The sequence below is a fragment of the Syngnathus leptorhynchus genome, chromosome 8, assembly GCF_054491065.1.
Source record: "Syngnathus leptorhynchus isolate UIUO chromosome 8, UIUO_Slep, whole genome shotgun sequence".
Lineage (NCBI taxonomy): Eukaryota > Metazoa > Chordata > Actinopteri > Syngnathiformes > Syngnathidae > Syngnathus > Syngnathus leptorhynchus.
Window position 1 is genome coordinate 8,830,469 of NC_141202.1, and position 23,970 is coordinate 8,854,438.

General features: G+C 40.8%; 1 protein-coding gene across 3 annotated transcripts; it reads right to left on the bottom strand.

Annotated features, from left to right (window-relative positions):
- Positions 1-1,730: 1,730 nt before the first annotated feature.
- dop1a (DOP1 leucine zipper like protein A) lies at positions 1,731-23,947 on the bottom strand. 3 transcript variants are annotated; one of them, XM_085918338.1, is made up of 38 exons: positions 23,590-23,947; positions 22,607-22,804; positions 22,216-22,397; positions 21,953-22,123; positions 21,482-21,671; positions 21,165-21,263; positions 20,871-20,970; positions 19,764-19,846; positions 19,067-19,181; positions 18,854-18,974; positions 18,640-18,759; positions 18,038-18,155; positions 17,216-17,245; positions 15,954-16,211; positions 13,927-14,446; positions 13,235-13,518; positions 13,008-13,160; positions 12,835-12,935; positions 12,485-12,750; positions 10,214-12,341; positions 9,631-9,742; positions 9,261-9,443; positions 8,886-9,011; positions 8,474-8,608; positions 8,188-8,243; positions 7,966-8,070; positions 7,799-7,865; positions 7,549-7,693; positions 7,244-7,323; positions 5,275-5,384; positions 5,011-5,160; positions 4,611-4,672; positions 4,223-4,375; positions 4,010-4,146; positions 3,846-3,901; positions 3,385-3,549; positions 2,988-3,117; positions 1,731-2,695 (listed from the first exon to the last, which is right to left on the bottom strand). In XM_085918338.1, the coding sequence occupies exons 2-38, from the start codon at positions 22,742-22,744 to the stop codon at positions 2,387-2,389; spliced, it is 7,458 nt and encodes a 2,485-aa protein (XP_085774464.1). In that variant the 5' UTR covers positions 22,745-22,804; positions 23,590-23,947; the 3' UTR covers positions 1,731-2,386. The 3 variants fall into 3 exon arrangements, with proteins under 3 accessions (XP_085774464.1, XP_085774462.1, XP_085774465.1); XM_085918336.1 differs by having other exon boundaries at positions 19,764-19,873; XM_085918339.1 differs by lacking the exon at positions 17,216-17,245 and having other exon boundaries at positions 19,764-19,873.
- Between the last annotated feature and the right edge of the window lie 23 nt (positions 23,948-23,970).

Consider the following 23,970-nt stretch of genomic DNA (forward strand, 5'->3'; position numbering starts at 1 on the left):
AGTCCACCCTCAACGATCAAGTGGTCCTACCCCCCCCCAGACCCCCACCTCCACTTAAATATGAAGAGGAGCCTCAGTACTCCAAGTCAAACAATTCTATTACATAACATTGATGGAAGTGACTGATCAGTCAGAGCATGCGTCTTTAGGGAAAATAAAGTATATATATTTGTTTTGACAGGAAGCTGACACCTCAATAATGTAGACTGGATATTCAAATGAAAAGATCACCGTCAATCTTTGGACCTATTTTTCCGCCTGTGAGACAAAATGCTCGTTTTTGGATGATGCTCTTGAAGCTTCCCCCTCCTTTCAGTTTTACAGCATCCGGCCTCCTGCTTAATCCTTGCAGCCTCTCCGACAGTCCTTGTTTGAGCAGAGGAGCATCAGGCCCGGGTTGGGAGCATCCCCATCCAGAGCGCCGTTTTTCCTCTTCTTTCTTCTGCACCTCCCTCCCCTGCACGCTTCCTCTGTGCAGCGGCCCCCTCCCCTCCAATGAAATCGGGTGAAGCACGTTGCAAACCCCGAATGTTCTTGCGTCTTTTTTTGTGTGTGTGTGTTGTATTCGTGTTCTCTTCGGTCTTGTTATTTATTTATTTTTGCATTTGTCGCCGCGCCCCGCCCTTACGCCGTGTCACGTGACAGTGCCGTGCCAATGCTAAAACTGCCGCTGCCTCTTTCTACCATCGCGAGAAGTGCAGCGGACAGAAAAGGACGTGAAGGGTTAATGACGCTCGTTGACATTCAGGATTTGAAGGTGATTAGGGACATCCCTCGACCCTTGACACACCCCTCACAGTCACCATCATGCAGTTTTATCGCTGTCCGTGGTGCTGATCTTGCGCAGGCAACCCTGCTCCGTCCACTGTGGCTGGTGGTTTTGCAGCCACTGGATATTTGGATTCAGGATGCAGATGTATTTTATTTGATCAGAAATAGAAATTTACCTTTCAGGTCACTGGTGCGTCAAGCTGATGGCTTCACTCACGCCCTTCAACAATGAAATCTTAAAATGCTTTTTGTTGATGTTATTTAATCTATTTAGTTTTGGTGACTTTCATCTTGTCCTATCAGGGGTTTCCACAGTGGGTCAGTTGCATGACATGTTTGTTTTATTTTTTCTTAAACAGAAAGATATTTATCTCTGCATCACCCTAACTGGGAAAAGCATCTCTGCGTTAATGGCAATAGTTTGTATCAGTGCTCTTATCCTGTATTATTTATTCATCTTGAGTGTAAAGAGTGATTATTTTTACTGCATTGCTGCTACCACTACTTTTATTATTATTATTATTATTATCATCATGCCATGCTACACTCTATACTGTGGTTGTACAGACTGTGTAATGGGTAAGTATTGAGGAGAGTTAATAAACCACACCTACATTTTACGTTGTTTTAAGGGCCGTTTCACTTCATACATCTAATTGATCGCATCATCTGTAAAACTAAAGCATCTAGAAAATAATCAAATAAAATCTGTGCGTTTTCATTTACAGCAAAGAATAATCAGCGAGTTACATGCTTGCATGGTGAAGCATAGATACTAATGTGCAGTTTTTACGTCAGTAGTGTTGTCACTGGTGTAGAACTGATATTGGGAAATGTTTCTAAAGTTTGCATTTTTCTTGTATACGGTCATTGAAATCAAGGTAACTCTGTATTTTTGTGATTGTCTTCACTCTTGTATTAGATTTAATGTGGTGGGCGTGGCTAAGACAGGGGAGCTCTGACCGAGTCACGTGTCTTTTGGCTAATTCTGGTACATTTACAGAAATGTTGATTGACATACACTGTCCCTGTCAAATAAATAATACAATTAAATTAAAAAGATGTGAGGTGGGTACATGTAATTAATACTGAGGTCATTGATTGAATTATATCCAAGGTGTCCAGTAGAAAGCATATTAACAAGAACACTTATCAAACAGATGCTGGCTCTTCAAAGCCATTATGATGGAATTCACAAAAGCTTTGCCAGAATTGTTACATATCGTGTTTAAAATTGCTTACTGCTGATTTTAGTAGCATTTCATTGCTAGTAAAAGGCTAGAGCTCAGCCAAGCATCAGTAAATGTCAATTCAAAGGACAGCAACATCGGAAGTGTGCCGCTCTTGTTAGAAATTTTTATTAAGTCACATCGATATGGAATGGCACGGCATCTTTTCTTGGTCCCACAGGACTAACTTGAATTATTAAAAGTCAGCCATCAAGGCCTTTCTCTCTGTACAAATAATTAAAATCAATGAGCTTTTGAAATGTAAAATAATTATAAATACCAAAAAAATTACAAAGTATTTTCCTACAATTGTATCAGCTTGTTGCAGTAATACAAGTCGAGGTTTATCACTAGTGCTGATCAGAATGTATAAATCTCCTGTGTTTTCACGTTTTGATTAGACCTTCCAGAAAGTCCTTTTCTACCATTTCCTCAATGTTTTGTCTGGCTCGACTCCAGAACACTTTCTGGCTCTCCAGTTTGTGGCCCTCCTTTGGACAAGGGAAGGAGCCAGCTGCACGGTTGTGAGCGTAAGCGGGACCTGAGCGGCTGCCGGCTTTGCTGTTAAACACCTGGCTGAGCAGGTTGAAGAAAGGAAGCAGCTGCTCCATGCTGCGGATTACATAGAGAGTTAGCATCAAGTGGCCTGGCTCCCAGGAAAGTGTTCGCGTGAAGCAGTCATCATCTGCATTTTTCTGTGGAGGAGACATCAACAAGGGCATGGAGTTCAGTGTGGAACTCTGGCAAGGTCAATCTGTTTACAGAGAGTGGCGGAATGTTTACGCTTATCAACAAATTCGTTTTTTCCTCTCATCAATACACTTAAAATGGGATTAAAAAAAAAAATCAAAGCCATGTTGCTCCAGAAAAAATGTCAAAATCGTTTTTGAGTTATGCTGGTAAAAAAAACAACAACTGTTTATGCATTCAAATGGAGATTTGGCTTTTACATCACACTCATTTAATAAATTTGTGAGGAGGCTGTACCTTAGCTCGTTTCCTGAGCAGCTTGGCGAGTCGGACTACGTAGGGTTTAAACTCCCGCTGGTGAGTCCCTTGCCGTCTCACCTCCATTCCAGAATCATCTGAGGCTTCAGGAATGAAGGCCCATCGATACCTGGGATCAATAAAGATGGCAGCATACAAAAACCTAATTGTTAAAGCTGACTGGTGCCTTAAGTGACCAGTAATACTGTCAATAAATTCTTCCATTTCAAACAGTCATATGTATTTACCCCCAAGAACCAGCTCATAATTTCTGTTTTTATTGAATTATTATCCACTTCTTCCATTTGCTATTTTAAAGGACATCTGACCAATCCCAATAGTGAATGCCAGTTGGGATTTTCCCCATTTAGAGTCTGTAAACTCGCAAAGTACTGACATTTGGAACTGAGGCAGGCTTTCGGGCGGCAGGGCCAAGGCCAAGTCCAGCAGCTTGCAAGCTGACAGATAGAGGTTGAGCCAGCGTTGGCTGTTGTAGGACGTTGAGAAGCCATTGCCTCCGGAATAGGTGGTTTCCAAGCCGGCCACAGATGGCCCAGATGTCCTTGGGAGACAGGATTAGTCATCGGGGTCAACAGAGATATGTCATTACAGTAGAACCTTACTTCACAAACAAATCAGTTCACAAACAATATTTCGGTACACATATTCCTTTGATTAAGGTCTGCTGCCCAATGGCAAAAGCAACTTGGTTCTAGGGATGAACAAATTAACTCTATTACCGACAATTTTAAAAAGATTGCTTTGGTTCATGAACAGAGTCTCAAAACAAATTAAGTTCATAGCTGAGGTACGAGCATAATATTCAATCTTGATAGCGACAAGTGTCAAAAAGTATACCTTGATATGTCCTCATCTGATATCAGCTCTTGCTCCATCAACAAAAACACCTGAACCTAAAAAGAACACACGCAGAGGTTATGAAATGGACAATTGACAAAGGTGAACATCAATGTACCGGTGATTGAAAAATGCAACGCCGTGACACAGCATTGACAGCTCACCAGTTCCGTGATCATAGTAGGCCATAATGAAGTGAGGTGTTGAGGTGACACACGCAGCAACAGCACCCTGAAGAAAAGGAACACCTGAGCATGCAGGATGGGTACCTGAGGAAGACGCAGGCTCTCCACCAGGCGCTCTGAGAGAACACAGAATGTAATATACAGCTTAGAATAGTACAAAAGTGAAAATCGGAAACAAGAAATAGTCATTACCTTGTATGTCGGGGAGGTACTTTTGGTACTGGTCCACTTCACTACTGTAGATTGTGAAGGCCAGGCGCTTGAGCAACATGGCCCTCTGTTCCAGCTCAGCATCTCTGTTTGTGAACAGACTCAAGGAACTGCTCTGTGCTACAGCCACACGAGCTGAGGTACAACGCAGGGACAGACATATGTGAAATTAGTGAAAAAAATCTCTAAACAAAGCGCTTTGCAGAACATAAAATAGTTTTAGACTGATGCAGGATTTGTTAATGTGATTTTAAATGCCAGTTGAGCAAAAACAGTCTCAAATTATCAGTAAGAGATGCAGGTCTCAAAAAATATCACCAACAGATGAAGGTTCTATAAAGATCATTAGAATTTAGAAAATAAAGCATACTCATAAGATCTCTGAATGTGGTCTTGTCATGAGTCATCAGATGATCAATGATCGCCCTCCAGCTGAAAAAAAAAACACATAAGTGACACAGTGACAAACAAATATGTGTCTCCCTTTATCATGGATTAATAACTATCTTCGGTTCTTCTTTGCTATTTAAATATTGAACATGCGTGCGGGTAAAACAACACTATAGAGCCATTAACATGAAGTCAATATCGCCTGTAATAAGTGAGAAAAAATAAACTAAGTGAATGAGAATTACAACAATATAATGTATAAACACTGTAAATTGTCTTGAAACTCATTCCTTCATTTTTTTGTTTGTTTCAATCTGAAGCAGAGACCCGAATTTAAAAGAAAAAAATCCCGGTCCACACTGACCGACTCTTTTACTCACTGGCTGACACAGGATGAGTCCATCTGGAAGAAGGTGTGGTCCATAAAGAGGTCAAAGGCCTCCTTCTTCCAGGCCCGACGTGTGTACTGGTACCCACTTAGACTGCTCAGCAGCTGAATGCAGGCCCGGTAGCTGGGAGCATTGTGAGCGCTGACAAAGAGATGAAGACAATCCATGACATTGGTTCAAAGTTGAAGGCAAAAGCACTCAGCAGACAATTCTGAGCCATATCTTAGCATCACCCACAAACAGACACTTACTTACCTGTGGTTGCGTAAATAGGGAACTACATAGTGCATGATATTGACCAGCAGTGGTATAACCCGCTCCTTCTCATCACTGTAGAACACCATGTCCAACAAGTGAGCCAGCACCTGCCAATGAATTCCAGACAGTCTGTGTAAATGCTGAGAACACCATTGCTCTGAGGGACAATCTTTCTAAATATGATTTGATCTACCATATTCAGCTGATTTAAATCTGCGCCTAGACTATCAACATTACTGTGGCAGCTAACAGAATTACAAATTGCACTGCAGCATTATTGATATTGACACATTGACGTGCAGAGAATAAATGAACTCGTATAAACACAAGTGGGAAAACACTGCGACAAGAAAGCCCAACCTGCTGCATTGACTCTCTCGTATAGCTTGAATGATGAGGTGAGTGATTTGTCAGGCTCGCTTCAGAGCACCAAAGAAATTAGATTTATAGACCTTTTAATAATGATTGATGTGTCCCACCTCGCCAGTGTCTTTATAAATAGTCCGAAATAAAAATGGGGTGGGAGGCCATTTATCAGCTTTGAGGATATCAGTTGTTTAGGCCAACTAAATTGAACTCTTGTTTGTATATCTGTAAGTGCAAACCTGATAATAGAAGCTTGGTGCTTAACCAACAAAGAGATCTGTCTTCTTATGTAAGGATATTGATGGACTTTCTATTAACGTTGTAAATAACCTCTACTGAGCAGTATGCACCCGGGACTAAAAAGGTTTCTGTAGACAGGTACGATGGTGTTCTAGAATCCAGTCAAGCACACTAATTCTTAAGTTGTTGTTTTTTTTTTGCACGTTTCACTTTTGTCTTGCCCATTCATCGAATATTCTCTCAGGAGCTTTGTGTCTTGTCACCATGCAGTTTGGCAAACTTCAGTCTGGCTTTTTTCAATTATTTATTTTAGGGATGTCCGAGTACCGATACCAGCCTTCTTTCAAGGTAAGTATCAGGTCTCGCAGCGGTGGCAAATACTGGTAATCTAATCTCCTGAGATGTCTCTCTCTCTTTTGGTTTCTCTGGTCTGTGATTCACACCATGACCCCAAAAAGCAAAGTGACTACTTGTTCTTCTTTAAATAGGCCAGAGGACTGAAAGTTTTAGGACACCTAAGCTGCTAATATTGTTTTTAATTTAATCTTTATGTGCAATACATTTAAATTGAATCACAGTTTAAATAAATAATGGAACTTGAGGTTCCAAATATAATTTGTTCGGCGAAATTGCTCTGAGATGGAAACATTGAAAAAAAAAAAAGTTAATTGGTTCCACTGAATTGAGCACAATTGCATTTAATCCATTCCAGTTAAAGAACAACTTGAAATTTGCCTTATTGTGATTATTGTTTGGTTAAAAATTAAATTCTGTGCAATAAAGAAATATATGAAAACACAATTTAATACACGAAAATAACAATGGGTTGTCACATCAATTTGCTGTGTCTTACACTTTTTGGGTGCAGTAGTGTTTATGTGCAGTGTGGAATACTGCAATGTCTAAAAGACAATCACGTCCCACAGCGGCTGAGTTGCACTGGTAGCCATTTTATGCGACCAGAACCACAGAGTTATTGATTGCAAAAGCCAACCGTTCTGAGCCTTTCGCCGCCATGCCAAAACTGTCCAGAAATCCAAAATAAAACGTTACCCAATGTAATTATTAATTTTAAATAACAGTTTATAAACCAAAACCTGGGCATTCGTAAACCAAGGTGTATTTTTTTCTTCCTATTTTTTGTATGTATAAGCACCGTGTTGTGATGGATAATGTTACAGGGGCTTGCAACAATCTTAAATATATTTTTAAGGATGCTCTGCTGCATTTGATAAAAAACTTCTCAAAGATTGGTGATAAAATCCTGCCCCAAGTGGAGGAGTTCAAGTATCCTGTTCACAAGTGAGTGCAAGATGGAGAGTCAGATCGACCGGTGGATTGGTGCAGTGCAGTGTTTTACCTCAGCCAGCAGCGTGAGGGCATGAACGCTGTAAACGGATGGGGTGAAGCTAGAGGCCTCCATAACTGTAAGCATTAAATCTATTAAAAAAAAACAAAAAAACACACACACATGTAAAATCTTGTCAGGGGCTAAGGAGCACATGTCCATTAAAAGATTATAATACATTCTAAGATTCACATGAGCAAATCTGTATTTTTGTATAATCTTCTGGGTCGTTTTTTCAGATGATCTTAAATTTACTTTAGCTGGATTGTACATTATAGGACCGAATGAGTGTCCTTCATAAGAATAAGAAAAAAAACCTTCAACATCTGCTTCAAGGTTAGTTCCATCCACAACTATCTGAGGAGAGGCCTTCACTTCCAGGTTTCTCCTCAGCCATGTTGTCTGCTCTAGAGAGGAGCCTGCAATTGTCCCAATGGCCTCCACCACTTTATGTGTCACATCCTGAACACCATCAAAATCATAAACAAGCAAACAAACATAGCACATGAAAATGTGTTAGAATTAAATTAAAAGACAATGGAAAATGTAGGCAACCAAAGTTTTAACCTGGAGCTCTCGTTGGTCCTTCTTACTTTCCAGATTAGGGTTCTTCAAAATGAATTCATTCAGTACACTGAAGAACAGAAACCAATATAAAGACCATGTAAAATGTCAGAGTGAAACAGAGTAATCTCAATATCTTGATTTGTTCAGAAAAACATGAAAAGACATACCCAAGTATTAGAAACTGTCCTGGGGCAGGCAAGCCTAACTGCACGGAGTCTTTCAACAGAGCCAGCAGAGAAGGCCAGCTATCAACTAACGTGGATACAGTGATTCTATGACATTAAGAAAACATGCTATTAGGGTGAGCAAATCATCAGCTTTGCAACCGATGTAAAGTATTTTATAAATACACTGTACGGTATACTGATGTTCATATGTAACAAACTCACCTCTGGACATATGCATAGAAGAACTGCAGCATGCAGACCTCCAAAGAAATGTGTTTCTAAAATGTTCCAAGCAATAAAATGAGTGACCATGTATAAAGTGGGTAAAATCATTGTTGAGAAAAATAACACAATACATTTGCTCTGAATTAACTAACTGCCTCAAAGTATATTATAGTATATATATATATATATATGGGTGGAGTAGAAAAAAATATATAGCAACTGGATCTTTGTGTAAGTCCAGATGTCTACTTGGTAATGGCAGGAAAATGTAAAAAAGACCAACCTTATCCTTTGCAATAGCTGGTGGCTGCTTGAGAACCTCTCTGACTGTGTGCATGACAGTTTCAGTCCGCATGGCACTCACTGAGCGAACCAGCTCAACCAGCAGTAACTGTTCATCACTAGCTACAGGAATCACCTGAAAGTCATACAGGACCAAAGCAGAGTTCTTATAACTATGACAAAGTACAGAGACATTTTGAGCATTTTATAGTTATCTTTTAGTGGCGTAAATGCATACTGCAAAACTCTGGACTAACCACCCATTTTGTTAAAAGTTGCACGTTATTCATTTTTCTCAAAACAGTTATAAAGGCCTTTAAAACTTAAAATACATGTTGAACTAGTATTCTAAAAATGCTACTCAAGTACAATGCAATAGATCATTGTTTGTGGCGCGGTGTAAGGAGACCCACTTTATTTCTGACGGGTGCCTTGAGCTGTTTCCTCTCATTCCAAACATAGGCAATGGCTGCCATAAAGTGAGCACCGTGGTTCATGGAAATGGGGCCGAGCAGCTCAAGGACTTGCTGGCGAATTTTCTGTAGATGAGAAACAAGTAAGAAATGTATGCTGTTATGTCCTAATCTAGGAACCCATTAGCGTTTTGGATCATACACACCTTCAACTACTTCACTTAAAATCTATGATTGCTGTATTGCACAACATGTAAAATCCTTTGAATTGTAGTGACTACAATTTGAATACACTTGAGTGACACCTCTAAACTTACTATATTGCTGGAATACTGTAAACATTGTCCCACGTTATCTGCCATTAGGTTAGAATACCTTAGTAGAGCCCAAATTGATGTTGGAAGTGGAAGCAGCAGAAGCAGCAGCTGGTTTCTCAGAGCTGTCAGCATGATGGAGGACACTCCAGAATAGCGTGACAGAAGACATGATGGTGTGGAGAATGGACAGGATGCCTGAGCGAGCCTCAGCCAGGTACTTCTGGTCAACACTCACGTGTAACTGACAGGTCATCAACAGGAGAGAGTGTCAGCAATGTAAATACAATGCAAATACTAAGCACAAAATGCTAATTGTCAACCATATACTGATATTAATCATACCGTGTAACCAGTAAGACAATAATACTGTATCCAGCACTTATTTGGCACAAAAAAAAGGTCATTGTGTACATGAATTATGTGATCACCTGGTGATACTGAGTAGTGGGATCAAGCAGGCAGTAGTGGATGATTGCAGTGATCCCCTCCAGTACTGTCAGTAACAGGTCAGGAGGAATGCAGAGTGCCATCCATTGGGGTCTACAAAAAGAAAGTTTATATAGCATATAAGAAACCCAAAATAGTTCCAAAACATGGATTTACCAAGTCTACTTTACATGCATATTAATACAACTGAATATTAAATTGTTCTAATTTACTGTTTTCACTGTCTGTGTGGTTGTACCATTATTTTAGCTGATATGTGAAGCAAATTGTATATTCTCCCAAATTAAAGTTGTACTGTAGTTTCATTTATTGGCCTACAGCGCCATCTAGTGTTAAAAAAATCGACTTGCATGTGAAAATGCAGTTTGTAGTCTGTGAAAGCATAAATGTTTTTCTTCAATCTATAGTGTATCATGTAATAATTGTAATGTTTCTTAAATTTGATACAATATAAATTATTTTCACATGTTTTATGTCTTTTCTTTGGAGCAAAGTGCTTTGCAATTTAAAAAATGCATACATTTGCAATATTAGCAGCATTCTCCATGCTATAATTCTTAATACCTGGAGTCAGTAATCCCAGTCTCATATCGGTACTGGTGAAGAAGATTGTCCAAGTTTCTGCAAAGCTGTAGAGTGACTGATGCAACCACCCTTCTTAGAATCCTCCGCATGTATGGTAGTGTGGCTGTGATGAGTCCAATCCACTGAGGGTGCATTTTACATGCATGGTGTTGATGCAGTGCCCTTATCACAGCGCACAAAAACATGCCCTGTGCTGTGATTGGCTGTCCGTGAAGATACTGTAGTGATGTCATTGGCTGCTGAGGGTTCACATGCTCCACATCTCCACCTAACATCTCAAACCCAGTTCCTGTGCTGTTGCCTGCTGCTACAGCTCCCGCAGCTCCCGCCGCAGGTTCTCCACCTTCTTCGATTGGTACAAGAACCTTGTGCTCAAGTACAACTAGGCTCTGGAGTAGTCTCAGTAATTGAGACTGGACTGCACTACAACTGTCCATCTGGTCCTCTGACAAGTTGATAATACTATCCTCTGACAGACCTTCCTCCACTGTGGACATGTTTACACCAGCCGCCCGTTGGTCATGCCATTTCTGAGCACTGAATATGGAGGAGAGCAGGCAATGGAGAACCACCTTCTGAACTTTACATTTAGACAAGACATCGTAGATGAAACTAGCAAATCCCTTTGCCGAGCCACCTGTGACTTTAGTCAGCTCACTGAAAAGAAGAGTTAAGACCTCTATACTGGTCAGCTGCATGGCCCGGTTCCCCGCCAAGTCCTGAGGGCCTGCTGTCACGTGGGCCGAATAGAAGCTCCTTAGGAAGTATAGACAAAGTGATATGATGATTTCCAGATACATGGCACTGCGGAATGAGTGGGAGTGGGAGTCTTGTGGGATGGGGCAGTAGAAGTCTTTGCCCATGACAGAGACCCTGTGACGAGCCAGCAGGTTTTGGAGCAAAGATAGCTGGGGGGTGTAAGTGTTATTGATGCTGGTAGTGGAAATAGCACTTACAAATCCTGAGGGAGCAGACCTTAGCATGGCTGCAACTGCAGAAAGTGCATGTAGGGCCCTGGAGGAGTCATATAACTGGAGATATAGAAGAACATGCTGGTAGAGAGGATGGATATTGAAGCGAGAAGGGTCGGAAGACAATCTACGTCCTGCGACACTAACACCTCCGACGTTCCCACCTGAACAGCCACTGGGTGAGCCTGTGTCACTTTCAATTTCTGATACTTCCCCTTCCCCACAGCTATACCAGTTCTCCAGATCTAGGCTATCCCCAAAGAATATACTGGGTGTTTGTGTTTTATCAGCTTGGCTTGCTGCTTTTCTCTGCCTCTCCTCCTCTTTCCTTTTGGACTTTTTTGTCTTAGGCTTAGCCCCCGTGGATTTGTCAGCCAGCTTCTCCATGATTTTGCCTTTAAGGCTGAGCTGCGTGCTGCTATGGCTACGTTTGCGTGCTTGAGAGTTGTCCACCTGCAGATTGTGGTCTGAAATGGCTGGGTCTGCGTTGTCAGGTAATGTGACAATGGAAGGTGAGGAACTGTGACGAATGATGCCCTCTCTGTGCAGCTGCTCTTCTGTAGCTACATCAGTTGAAGGGACGCCGAGGAATTCCAGTGTTCCTTCAGCCAGCATCTCTGGCAGCGTCTGGTGGTTGCAGCTTTGAGTAGGTCCAGAGTCCAGATGGGCTCCAGTGGATATATCTGAGGAAGTACTCTCAGAGTCTGACTGAGGCCAGTCTTCAGACTGAATCGGCATATCATGAGATTCCTCAGCTACTAAACTCAGAACATTTTCTATCAGATCGTTTACAACAGAGAAAACAGTCTCCTCTAATGAGTCTTCAGACAAAGAATCCGAGGAAGCAGGCTGTTGGTCTGAACTATTGGATATGCTGTTTACAACCTCCGGCTCATCAAAACTTTGATTTTCCACCGGAGAGGAATGACAACCAGTCGATTCAGAGGAATGGGGCTCCTCCTGCTGATCAGCAGGCTGAAATCCAGCAGTTAGTTGTAAATTCTCACTGCTCAGACTCAGTATGGATAAACTGTCACTCAGAGGGTTAACAGTAAGACAAAATGGCTCCATGTCACCGACTTCAAGACCTGGGAAATCTCTCTGTGCCATCCTGTCCACTTGCATACGGCTGAAGTCTAATGACGGGAATAAAAAAACAAGGTAAAATGTTACTGTAACGAGGCAATGGAGAAGCAAGAAATGACTTATATTGAGTCACACCTACTGATATTTCATATCCAATATACAACACCTACAAAATAAAAAGAAGGCAACTCACTTTCAGAGAAGCCTGAGTCTCTGGTGTCTACAGGTTCCGATGGTTCATGTTCAGGCAGGCCAGGAAAGACATGGGCCCAGTGGCGCTGGGCTTGTACTTTTTGAATGGAAACTCTATGGGTCTTTGGATGCAGTAGAAGAAGAAGGAGTGGTTCTAGTACCCGAGCAATGTCATGTCGCTGAAGGACCTGATTAAGCCATGCCCGGCCAACTGAACTTGTACAAGGATCCCAATAACTCAGGCTGTCTAGCATGATAAAAAGAGATCTGTCGGGTAAAATAAACGATGAAAAAAAAATAACTTTAGAGGAATACCAAGCGCACTGCAAAGGCAAATGCATTTGAACCAACCTGTCAAATGTGCGATTAAAAGGAGAAGATTTGGTCATGTTTAAATCTCGTGTCAAATGCCACAGCACGGAAAACTTTACATGGGCTTCGAGGCGAATTCTCTGTAAGGAAATATAGAAGAGTAAGGATTTGTTTGTGTTTACTGACACTGACTGGATTTCCCCGGGACTGACCTTGTCACGGTGCATGAGCTGCTGGCTGATCACATCCTCACAGATGCTGGAAGAAGGTACAAGGTTGTGGAGCTGATAGAAGAGCTCCACACTTCGTTGATGGTGCTGAGGTGTTCCTTCACTCAACTGATCCCACAGGATAAGAGCCACATTCTATGCACAAGGAGATCAAATGGTTAAGGGAAAAATAGAGGGAAAGGCAAATGGTTGTTCCATATGATTACTACCTTAAAGAAGTCGGTCTTGTTCGCGATGTACATAAGAATTCCCTGAGTGAGTGGGGGCCTGATGACAACAGCCACTCGCCCTTGGCTGGGACTCATCGGCTGGGCAGACTCAGAGTTGCCACTGGATGCCGCACTCTCGGCTGTTACCATGGCCACAGACTGGGTGAGTCCCACAAGGTCCATTAGCAGAGAAATGGCCACACCTTGCAGACTGAAGTTGCTAGCCAAGCAGGTGGCATCCATCAGTGCCTGCAGCCACACTGGCAAACATCCCTGTTCACTGTCTGTATTAATAGGGGCAGAAAAACACTTGAATACATATTTATTGCTTTGCTTTCACAAGTTTTAATGTCCTTCAGAAACAGGTTCCTTTAGCTAAAGCTACTAATCACACCACATGAACTGTGAATTACAGATATTCTGTTTAACAAATAGCTTTAGTGTGTTCAAAGTAATCATTTCCACATTTGTTGTATAGGTGATGGTGACCTTAAATGGAAAAAAAGTCTCACATAATGCTACATTACCGATAATAACTATACTATCTCTAAAGGGGTATGACGTTTAAAAACCTTAGACAAGAACGAATATCAAGTGTGAACGTTCATGTACTTTTACAAAGCAAGCCTGAGAACACTAGCGATGTTTTAATGAAACACCTTTTGATTACAAAGACTTTTTAGGATACTTACCACATTCTCGTTCTTGTGTGGGTGAGGCCTTCACGTTTCCCTCTGCAATGTACACTGGAAAACTGGAACACTCCAAGAACAGCTGGCAGGCTGCAGTAAAAGCAGCAATGCACTCTTTTTGCACCATCACATTGTCCAAGCTTGACTTCGTAAGATCTACATGCCCACAATGTGGGGTACTCTCCAAAACAAGATTTGTTGACTGTACCGCCAGGCCTCTGTCCTTCTCGTCTTTGTTCACTTCTTCAGAAGATATATATAAGGTAATAAGCCGGGATATAAATTGCTGGAAATGTTCCAAACAACACTGCATGACTGGTTTGTCCACAGGTTTAGGTTGTGATGGGCCCGAGGAACGAATGCACGTTTTATGTGTTGGGTGCATGTGAGGATGTGTATCAGGGCCACCCTCATGGTACTGGATAAAGTCTGTGAAGGAAGTTTCAGATGAGATGGGATGATTTTCTACACCTTTGAACACCTCCCCACTTCCATGTGGATCGACAATCACAGGAATGGCCTGCGGGAAGACGAAAAGGAGAGAAAAGAACACTTGAATAATTCCTTCCATCTCTGACAATTTTACATCGTTGTTCATAGGACAGAGATCCGCATTAACTTATCAGCAGTGAAACAAATGAACAAAGAACAAGTGCTACAACTTTTGACATCTGTCCACAGCTGTTGTTCTGAAAAAAGGATCTTGACATGTACACAGCAAACAGTGCAACAAGTTGAATGAATTTTTTTCTTTTCAGTCACTGGGCGCAGCTAAATATCCTGGGATTCACCTTGATCCAGGCAGCAGGCACATTTTGGGGCCTGGACTCAGGTGGCATGTAGGGTAGCACACATCATCCATATGCTCCTCAGGGTGGGGGCAGAGGTCTGTTAAAAGTGTTTGTTGGATGTATGTGGCATGTTTTCCACTCTGTTGGAGATAGCTACAAGCTATTTCATTCTTCTGTACTTCCAAAGAGAGTACAGGCGAGCTGGGCTCAGCTGTTGGTTAACTACCATCTTTTTCTTTGCTCCTTACGGGCACAGCTCAGTCCGTGTAGGCTGATCCATGTCTGAACATGGGACAGATTGACTGAATGCCACAGTGAGCTTGCACTCATTTAACAAAGCAGAATTCAGTTATTGAGACCAGGAGAACCGGGACAGCGAACGAGTAGTCTCAAGGGACCACGAGATGGCTGGGCCATTGCTGGGACTACCTCGTCAAAAGCAGATCATCAAAGCTGGAAATGAGCTGCTTGACCTAATCTGAACAGAGGACTACCTCGTCAAAAGCAGATCATCAAAACTGGAAATGAGCTGCTTGACCTAATCTGAACTGACTACATTTCTCTCTTTCTTTGTTTAGGATGGAGGGAAGGCAGTGTAATTTAGGCAAAATGGGTCAAGATAAGTAACTACAATTATCAGGAACAAAACGTGGTCATGGGACATTGCTTATATGTGAAACAGCACAAACTTGCATGTTAGGACAAGGATAATATAAACATCAATAAAATTCAAAAGCCTTCAGACATCAAATAATTGAAGAGTTGGACTAAACCCCTTAATTCCCCATGACGTTTTACGGCTGTTTTCTGTTGCTTTACCTTGCCCAAAAATACAAAAAAATGGTCCTCCCTTTGAAAAAATAATGTAAAAGTCCTCCCAGAAAACTTGAAGCTGTTATAGCTGTAAGTGGTAGTTTATTTCCACTTACAACTACTATTTGTTTAATACCTAGGTATATCAACTTAAAGTTGAAGTGAACACAGTATACGGTACTGCCATGACTACAGTGCTCAATAATAAGTCAGTAAGGAATATTTTTTTTATTTTATTTTTTTATGATTAAACTCACCTGTGGTTGGATTCTTATATATACAATATTTTTTATCAATAGACCATTATTTATTGTATTTTATAATAGTAAAACATTGATGATTCTGAAAGGTAATTGAAGGTTTTCTACAAAATTTAAGACATGTAAAAAGTGTGGAATATGTCACTACTTTTACTATACTCACTGTTGTATCGTTTTTTTTATCTTTCGCGGAGTCTGAAGAATTTCCACAGGAGCTGGAAAGGCCCTGCACCTGGGGGCCTGGGGGCAGAGCCAAAGGAGACACTAATGGTGGTTGTACTTTGCTCAGGATCTTGGAGCAGAGACGCAGGCAGTGAGTGAGCTCTCCAAGCCCCAAGGTCTGCAGGTGACAGGTTAGTGCAGCCACCATGCGCAGCAATAGCTGAGGAAGATGCTCCGTCTGGATCTCGATGTACGTCTCCTACAATAGGTGACAATAGATGTAAAAAGTTGTCTATATTACATTCACACCATGTCTCTGTTCAAAATGTACAACAGCAGCCTTGTCCCTTCTCATTATTTAATCAGAGAGACTATAATATTAATAAAAATAATAATATCAATGAAAATAATAATACATCAGATTAGAAAGTTCTTTTCAGGACACTCAAAGATGCATTGGATGCATTATTTATGCACTCAGACATTCACACTCTGGTGGTGATAAACTACGTAAGAGCTACGGCTCCCTCTGACCACCACCAAACTTTTGCACCGGGATCATGAGTGTTGTTAGTCATGATGGTGAGTTAAAACAATTTAAGGACATATACAGTACATATAATTTTTCCAGTTATGGATTGTCATGACCACTGGCCACTTGTGTTTATAATTTTTAGTTAAAGTTAAGTAATTTTGTTGTAACTTCTATAGTTTTTTTTCCCAAGTTCCTAACTTGCAATATGCATTTGCTTTTTTATTTCTTACCGAATGCCATTTGTGTAGAGGTTAAATTTTACAGTACGACAGTATACAGTGCTGCATATTAATGCAATATATATGACGTTTAACAAGGAAGATTTTACTAAATTTGAAAAAAGGGACAAATGAACCATGAAATAAATATTGGAATATACATAAACATAGTCGGTATTCATATTTCTTTAAAAATATGTGAGCAAGACAATGTCATAAAATTACATGCAATTAAGAAAGCCCAGACACACTGGGCGAAGATTTCATTGCCACAACATCCTCACCAAACATTACGGATGAGATTTTATTGGACGAGATTATTTTCTGTGCTTCTTTCCCGAATGAATTTCGAAGTTAAGAGCACAGTGGTCAATTCATTATTAAGAAATGATCACGCAAAGCTTGGTAGAACTCGAGGCCAAATGAAAGTTGGTGGGATGTTGCAGGAATGCTATCATAGCCTCAGTGAAGCAGGATGAGGTGAAAAAGCAGGAAAGAGCAGTACTTTACCTGGCAGATTACCCTCATGCTTCTAGTAGGCTTCAGGGAGAAAGAGCAAATAGTTTGAACAGACAGGAGCAAGCGGAGCACAGGCCACAGCACACTAATCACATTCCTCTCTAGCCAGTGTCCAAAACACACACAGACACACACCCAGACACTCTTGAAACAGGGTAATAAACAAGAATTTCCAAACTGAATTGGAAATACAGTACAGACAAGCAGATTTCTAAGCCGTACAACAGTTTACAAATCTGCTATATATTTTAGGGTAGGGAAATAGACACACAAGTATGTTTGTGCTTGTGTGGGGCGTTGCACACCTAAGAAACAAGAGTGGAGGCACAGACGTTAAAAATAGCAGAAACATCCCAGGACCAGGAAATGTCTGTTCAGGGTAGGGAACTGAGCAAAAAACAGTAAAGGACGTGAATGATCTAAATCGGGGGCGGGAGAGGATGGCGAGAAATATATAAGAGCCCAAGCAGAGCCAGGAAAGAAGGGAATGTCAATGCTTGGAAAGAAGCAGGACCAGAAAGACACAGAATAATATGAAAAGAAAAAGAGAAATGAAAACTCTACGATAAATAAAACTTGAATTAACAATACAGAAACAATTCTACACTACTGGTAAATTGAACTAAAATCAAGATTCAAATGAGACAAATTAAATTCAGGACTGAAATGAATGAAAGAAGGATTTTTTTTAACGTACTATAACTGTACATAGAGGCAAATACCTACATCAAAACTAAAGTGAAGACAAGAGAAGGATGGATGATGGTGTAGGAAAGACAACAACAAAAAAGAAAAGAAAACACACAAACTTACCAAGGAAACGATGTCCAGCAGGAAATCAACTAGTTGACAAAACTCCATTAAGGAGAGCTCTTGGGTATCTAAACTCCCGGCATGCTTTGGAATACTCGTTTGAACATTCAGTGTCGTCCTACAAAAGAAGCCATACGGTGTATCTGTTGGTTGGTGAAGAAACGAGCTGAATGCAAAGTGAAACATCTTGATGTTCTTTATAAGGATTGGCAAATTTGCAATTTTGATGCAAATTTACCCATTGTGCAAAAAAATACATAAATGTTATCACTTTTTTGCACAAACTTTCCCACATTATTATTAACTTACACTTTGGCTTTTCTTTTTCAAAGACCCATTAATATAGCCCAAATGTTTCAAAATGATCTATTGAATGGATTGCTGCAAAAGGCCCATTTCATGTTTGATTAGATTTAAAAAATGAATCTCCTGAATAAAAAGAAATAACTGCACTGCCTTCCTCTAAAGTGAGAACGATAAATGAATGACAATTGGCATTAGTCATGGATAAAAGAACGAGCAAATCAACTATTCGATACCAGTTGTACCCTAACCCAAGAAATAAAATGATGTATATGAAAAACTTATTTCCAAATAGAAACCTGCAGCACTCCTCAAACCAGCGAGCAATATAGTCCCACATGTAGAATGGCTCGAAAGAGTTGAACAGGAGATTGGCTGTTTTAATCAGCTCTGCTGTCTTCTTGTTCTCTCGAAGTTTGCTAAAAAGCAATCCAAAGGTCGACATTTGAATTATACCATGAATTCAAAATATGTGAACACATGCTAAAAGAGAAGGTGGTTGATTGGACTAACCTGCTAAGGTGTGTGTGGTCTTTGCTGAAGGAGCTCTGGTTTTGGAGGCCCAACTCAGTTTTACACTTTGTGTGCAGAGTACGAAACACTTCAATAAGAACATCCTCTAAGATAGCTGGACCTGAAGAGAGAGGCACACAAGACACGAGTTGGACACTGGAGAGCGGCATAGGAATTTATAACGCTAACTTTTCATAATATTCGACATATTACCAAGCTCTGGTTTGTCAAGCAGACTGATAAGAATGCGAAATGGCTTGAGGTCATGCATGAGAATGCTTTCCTCTTCTCCGCCTCGCACTTTGCCTTGCAATATCCCCACCATTGCCTAAAAACACACAATTAAACAGAGAAGAAATATATTTGACAAACTGAGAAATACTACTTGATACCTTTGTTTTCAAATTTGGCAAAGCAAATTCTACTATTAGCATCTTCCAGCCCCTTCTCTCATTTTTTTCATGTGTTCACGCTCCGTCTGCCACATAATGAACTGAAGCCTGCAAAGTCCCTGTAGTGCCAACCCTCTCCCAATGGAGGGAGTTGCAATAACTACATTGGAACAGATGGCATAGGAGCAAATGACAAAAACAAAAATACTTTCTAAAAAAAATAAATTTGCCTTCTGGTTTCTCTGTGCTGTGTGTTCTAACCCCTGGAGTGACACAGGAGAGCACATGGCGGGACTGAGTTAAAAGACAGTTAGGGGACATCAAAGAATTGGCTGCCGGAAAAGGTGCAAAAAAGAAGACAAGAGGACTTGGAATGCTGGAAGATAAATCAAAAAAGAGATGATTGTATTGGGCAAAAATGACCATACCCTATATCACACATAAAACTATTAAACATGGTCAAATTCTCTGCGACGTGACTTGTTTTGGTCTATTGTGTTCAAAAACAAAATTCCTACCTGGACAAGCATGTCTTTTGAGAAGGTGTTGAAATAGTGGCTCGCATGCTCTTCTGGTTTGCTCTGTCGAGTGGCTCGGGGTCCTGTTTTCAGCCCATTGTTGTCAAAACCTACAGAATATAAATCACAACAATCAAAATTGTAAAATATTTGGTGAATGTATTCTTTAAGGGGAGGAATATTCAAACACAACGGATCCTATGTGGGGAAAAAAAAAAAACTTGCCCTTACTATGGCTAATCACATTTTCCGGAGAACTGAGTTCATTTTCATTGATCCACCCAAGCCTGATTAATTCCAGACCTGCTAGATCAAGAAATCTAACGAGAACTTGTTGGACAAAATAAAGCCAGCCAACGAATCTGAAAAAGTTGCAACACCATGCCAGTATTCAAAGAAAGTCAAGATTAGATTAGAAATAAAGTCTTTGACATCCAGCAGTCAGGAAAGCATTACAAAGCCATTTCTAAGAGTTTAGGACTCCAGTGAACCACGATGAGAACCATTATCCACAAAAGGAGTAAACATGGAGTAGTGATGAAACTTCCCAGAGGTTACAAGTCTACAAAATTAAGGCCGTCACAGCGAACCCGAGTAAAACATCTGAAGAACCGCTGGCCTTCCTCACCTCAATTAAGATCAGAGTTCATAGGGGTGTAAAACCAAACTATGTTAATATGTTTATTTGTCATTTCAGATGAAGAGAAGTTGAAATCCTGTAGAAGGTGCTTTCAAGAAAACTTAAAAAAAACTTGATACATCCATTGCGATGACACTTACCAGCATGTGTATCCGAGTTCAGTTGCAAACAAAAGAAAACAAAGTAATGTTACAGACTGAACAACATTTATGTTTCTCAGAATTGAAAAGAAGTTTGTGGATGTTAGAAATCGGCACTCCTATAATCCGTCAAATTGCCTCGTGGTCTGACTCAGCGTTGTTTTGTGTAAAAGAAATTGTGGGTCATGTTAACGTTCTGAAAAGGTAAATAATGTGTTCCTCCAGTACCCAAGTTGAAATTAAGCATAGAAGGGTCTATCTTTAACATTTTAGAACGAGTGTGAACCTGATATACTACGGGCTCAGATGTGTGTGTATGTTTCGCACCAAGTAGCCATGCGTAGAGTCGGCGGTTCAAGGACATGTCTCTTCTCAAAACCACATGCAAAGCAGCTGACAGGATCCGTATCATGTCTGGGCGAGTAGCCTGAGTACAGCAGAACAAAACATTTACACACACATACACCGCAACCGAGAACTCCCTAAGTGTTTTGAAATATCCCAAATTAAAACACTGCTATCAAAAAATTGCACTGCACTGAAGTTGATGTTCAGATCTAATTGTAAAATACAGTGTATGCCTGGAGGTTTCCTTCAGATGGCATCAACAGCTGTTCTCACCTGGCTCATGTGGAATGGGAAGCAAAAAAGGATCAAATCTAAAGTGCTTCTCTGCACCAGCACACTTGAGTCCTGGACTGATGTGCTGACAGCCTCCACCTGATCAGAAAATACAGACATGGGGATGATTTGACCAATTATTGAATTATTGATTTCTACAAATGTTGATCAATGTTATTCATTTCACTTGTTTGAGGTTATGTAGCATAGTACTATTAGCAGCCAAACAATAGATTTATAGTATTTGAAAATTAAAAAAATGCATGGGATCGAACGCATTCTTTATTAAAGACGGCTCTCACGAACCCAGCCCCTACCATGAGTTCAATGTCACTGCCCATGACGTAAAGCTGGTCCTCCATGGAGAGCTTGCGGTTCAGGTGCAGTAGAACAAAGGAGACCCCCGGGAGACGCACAGCGGGACTGGTAAGGATACTGCCCCATAAGGCACTGTAGAAAGCCGACTGCTCCACTGCTGCTGCCACCTTCTCCAAAAGGGTGTTGGTTCTGTAGCAAAGATCCAGTGCTTGGTTATAATATATTGGTAATATAATACACCTAACCAAAAGTCAAAGCTGGACATTTTACAGGTTTGATGAGGTGCAATCTGGGCATAGCACAATTAATGACCTGTGACCTCATGTGAGTGGAATTTCATTAAAATAAAATTACAATCATAAATAATCGCATGTTAAATCGCAGAGGCAATTTTAATTGGAAAAAAATGGCAATCTGAATTCCCCCCCCCCAAAAAAAAGTCCTTTAGCCCTAATTTCAACCATTCTCACCTATCATAAAACTCTGATCCTTCCTCAAGGCCAGGCAGTACTCCAGTCAGGAGTCCCTGTAGACCCGGCTTCAGCGTCTTGCCCAGAGGCAGGTAGTACGTCTCATAGAGGCCCAGCAACACAGGCTTTACAGACATGGCAGCATTGGTGAGTAAAGGGAATAGCCCCGAGCTGCATTGTAAAAGATGATGTGAAATGAGTTATTTTCAGTTGTGTCTCCACTGTAACGTCCCATACACATGCAAAAGCAAAAAAAAAATTACCTGTAAAGAAAGAGATCTTTGGCCAGCCTTTTGGGTCCAATAATTTTAAAGATGATCTCATAGGTCTCCAAGGCCTTACGGTGGACTCCGCTGGGTAGGGCTGGATGGAGACATTGGGCCAACCGCTTGCCTATTGTCAGCTTCTTGGGAACCACTTGATATTTTGCATTGTTCTGCAATACCTGAGAGGACAATAAAACACAACTCTCTCATTGATCCCAGTTTCCCTTTTATGAATATGCGCTGAGAATGTTTAGAAGGTAGCAACCTTTGCTATGCAAGAGTGATTCTCATGCATATTCTTGATTAATCTATTCTAGCGAATATTTTTGTTTTGAATTCTCTACTTGTGCGCTTAAGTGCATTAAAAATGATCAACTTGGATCGTTACCTTGTTGAGTTTGCCCAGAGCAGATATGAGGTCTGCCCATTCACTTGAGTACTCAAAGTTTTTAAGGGCTTTATCCACCGCTGCCACATAGTTCCTGTACTTGGAGTCACTTAGCAGCTCCACTTCCTCTGCATTCATTTTCCTGGGTGGCTATTGTGCTAAAGTTGAACACCAGGCATACATGTGTGTGTATCACACCTGGTCCAAAAGCACACAAGGAGACAACAAAAACACAGATTTGTTATTGGAAGTTACTGTGTGGTGACTATGACACTTTAAGGCCTGGCAAGCATGACCATGCTGTATACATGACTAGACAGAAGGTAGGTCTAAGAAAGAGAAAGTGACCAAGCACCTTGTTCTGGAATCTTCACAAGATCACAGTTGAAACAAAGGAGTTGAAACAACGAAGATCCACTAGGGTCATTGCAATACTTTTAATTGAGGGCTAACATTCTACTGATGTTGTCCAAGTTGGCTAACGTGAGTTAATTGGAAAAATAAGCCAAGGGCGTACTCTGCTGGAGAACGTGAAATACCACAGACTCGAAATTTACAACATTAATCATTTACTATGTATAGAATCACAAAAATAGGCATTATAACGTCAGCTGTAGATAGGTAGAAATCTCAGTATTCGCCTCTTATAAATAAACTGTTGTAACGGGCGGGACTTAATCGGCGATCATAATGTGCCATTTGTATATTTCAGAAGCCATCTGATGGAATTTTTAAAAAGCAGGTTTCCGTCAGATACTCACTTTAAACACATTGTCATCACACATGGGTTTTTTTTCTAAATATATAAAAATTCTTGAAACTATATACAGAAAACCTGACCTATATTGTTCACATATTGCAATCCCTAATGTACAGAGGTTTCTGTTTACAGCAGTGGGTGCTTGGGCTAACAACTAAATGTCTTAGAACTGGTTTTGACAGTAAACAGAAATAATGAATTAACATTGTATTAAATAGCTTACCGTCATATCTTAGTGGAGGAGAAGTGTCATTCAACAATGCACCAAATTCGGTGGATTAAATGAGCTATCACGTCAATAACTGCGCTAGCAAGGACGCTAACGTTTGCTAACAGGTTGCTAAAGAGGATGGAGAGGTAGGGCCCTAACACTTATTATTTCACAACGTTTATGTCTCTTGGCAAGAAGACAATGGCTGCAAATATTCTACATATTCCCCCGGTACTTCCTCCCGCTGTGTGCGAATCATCAACCATGAGATCATCATCACAATGGCGATGGAATGGAATGACAGGTCCCAGACTACACTGCAGATTCGCAGCACATCCGACTGTAACATTCAACCCGCTTTTCCGCATGGACGTCTTCCGTCTTTTGAAAGTG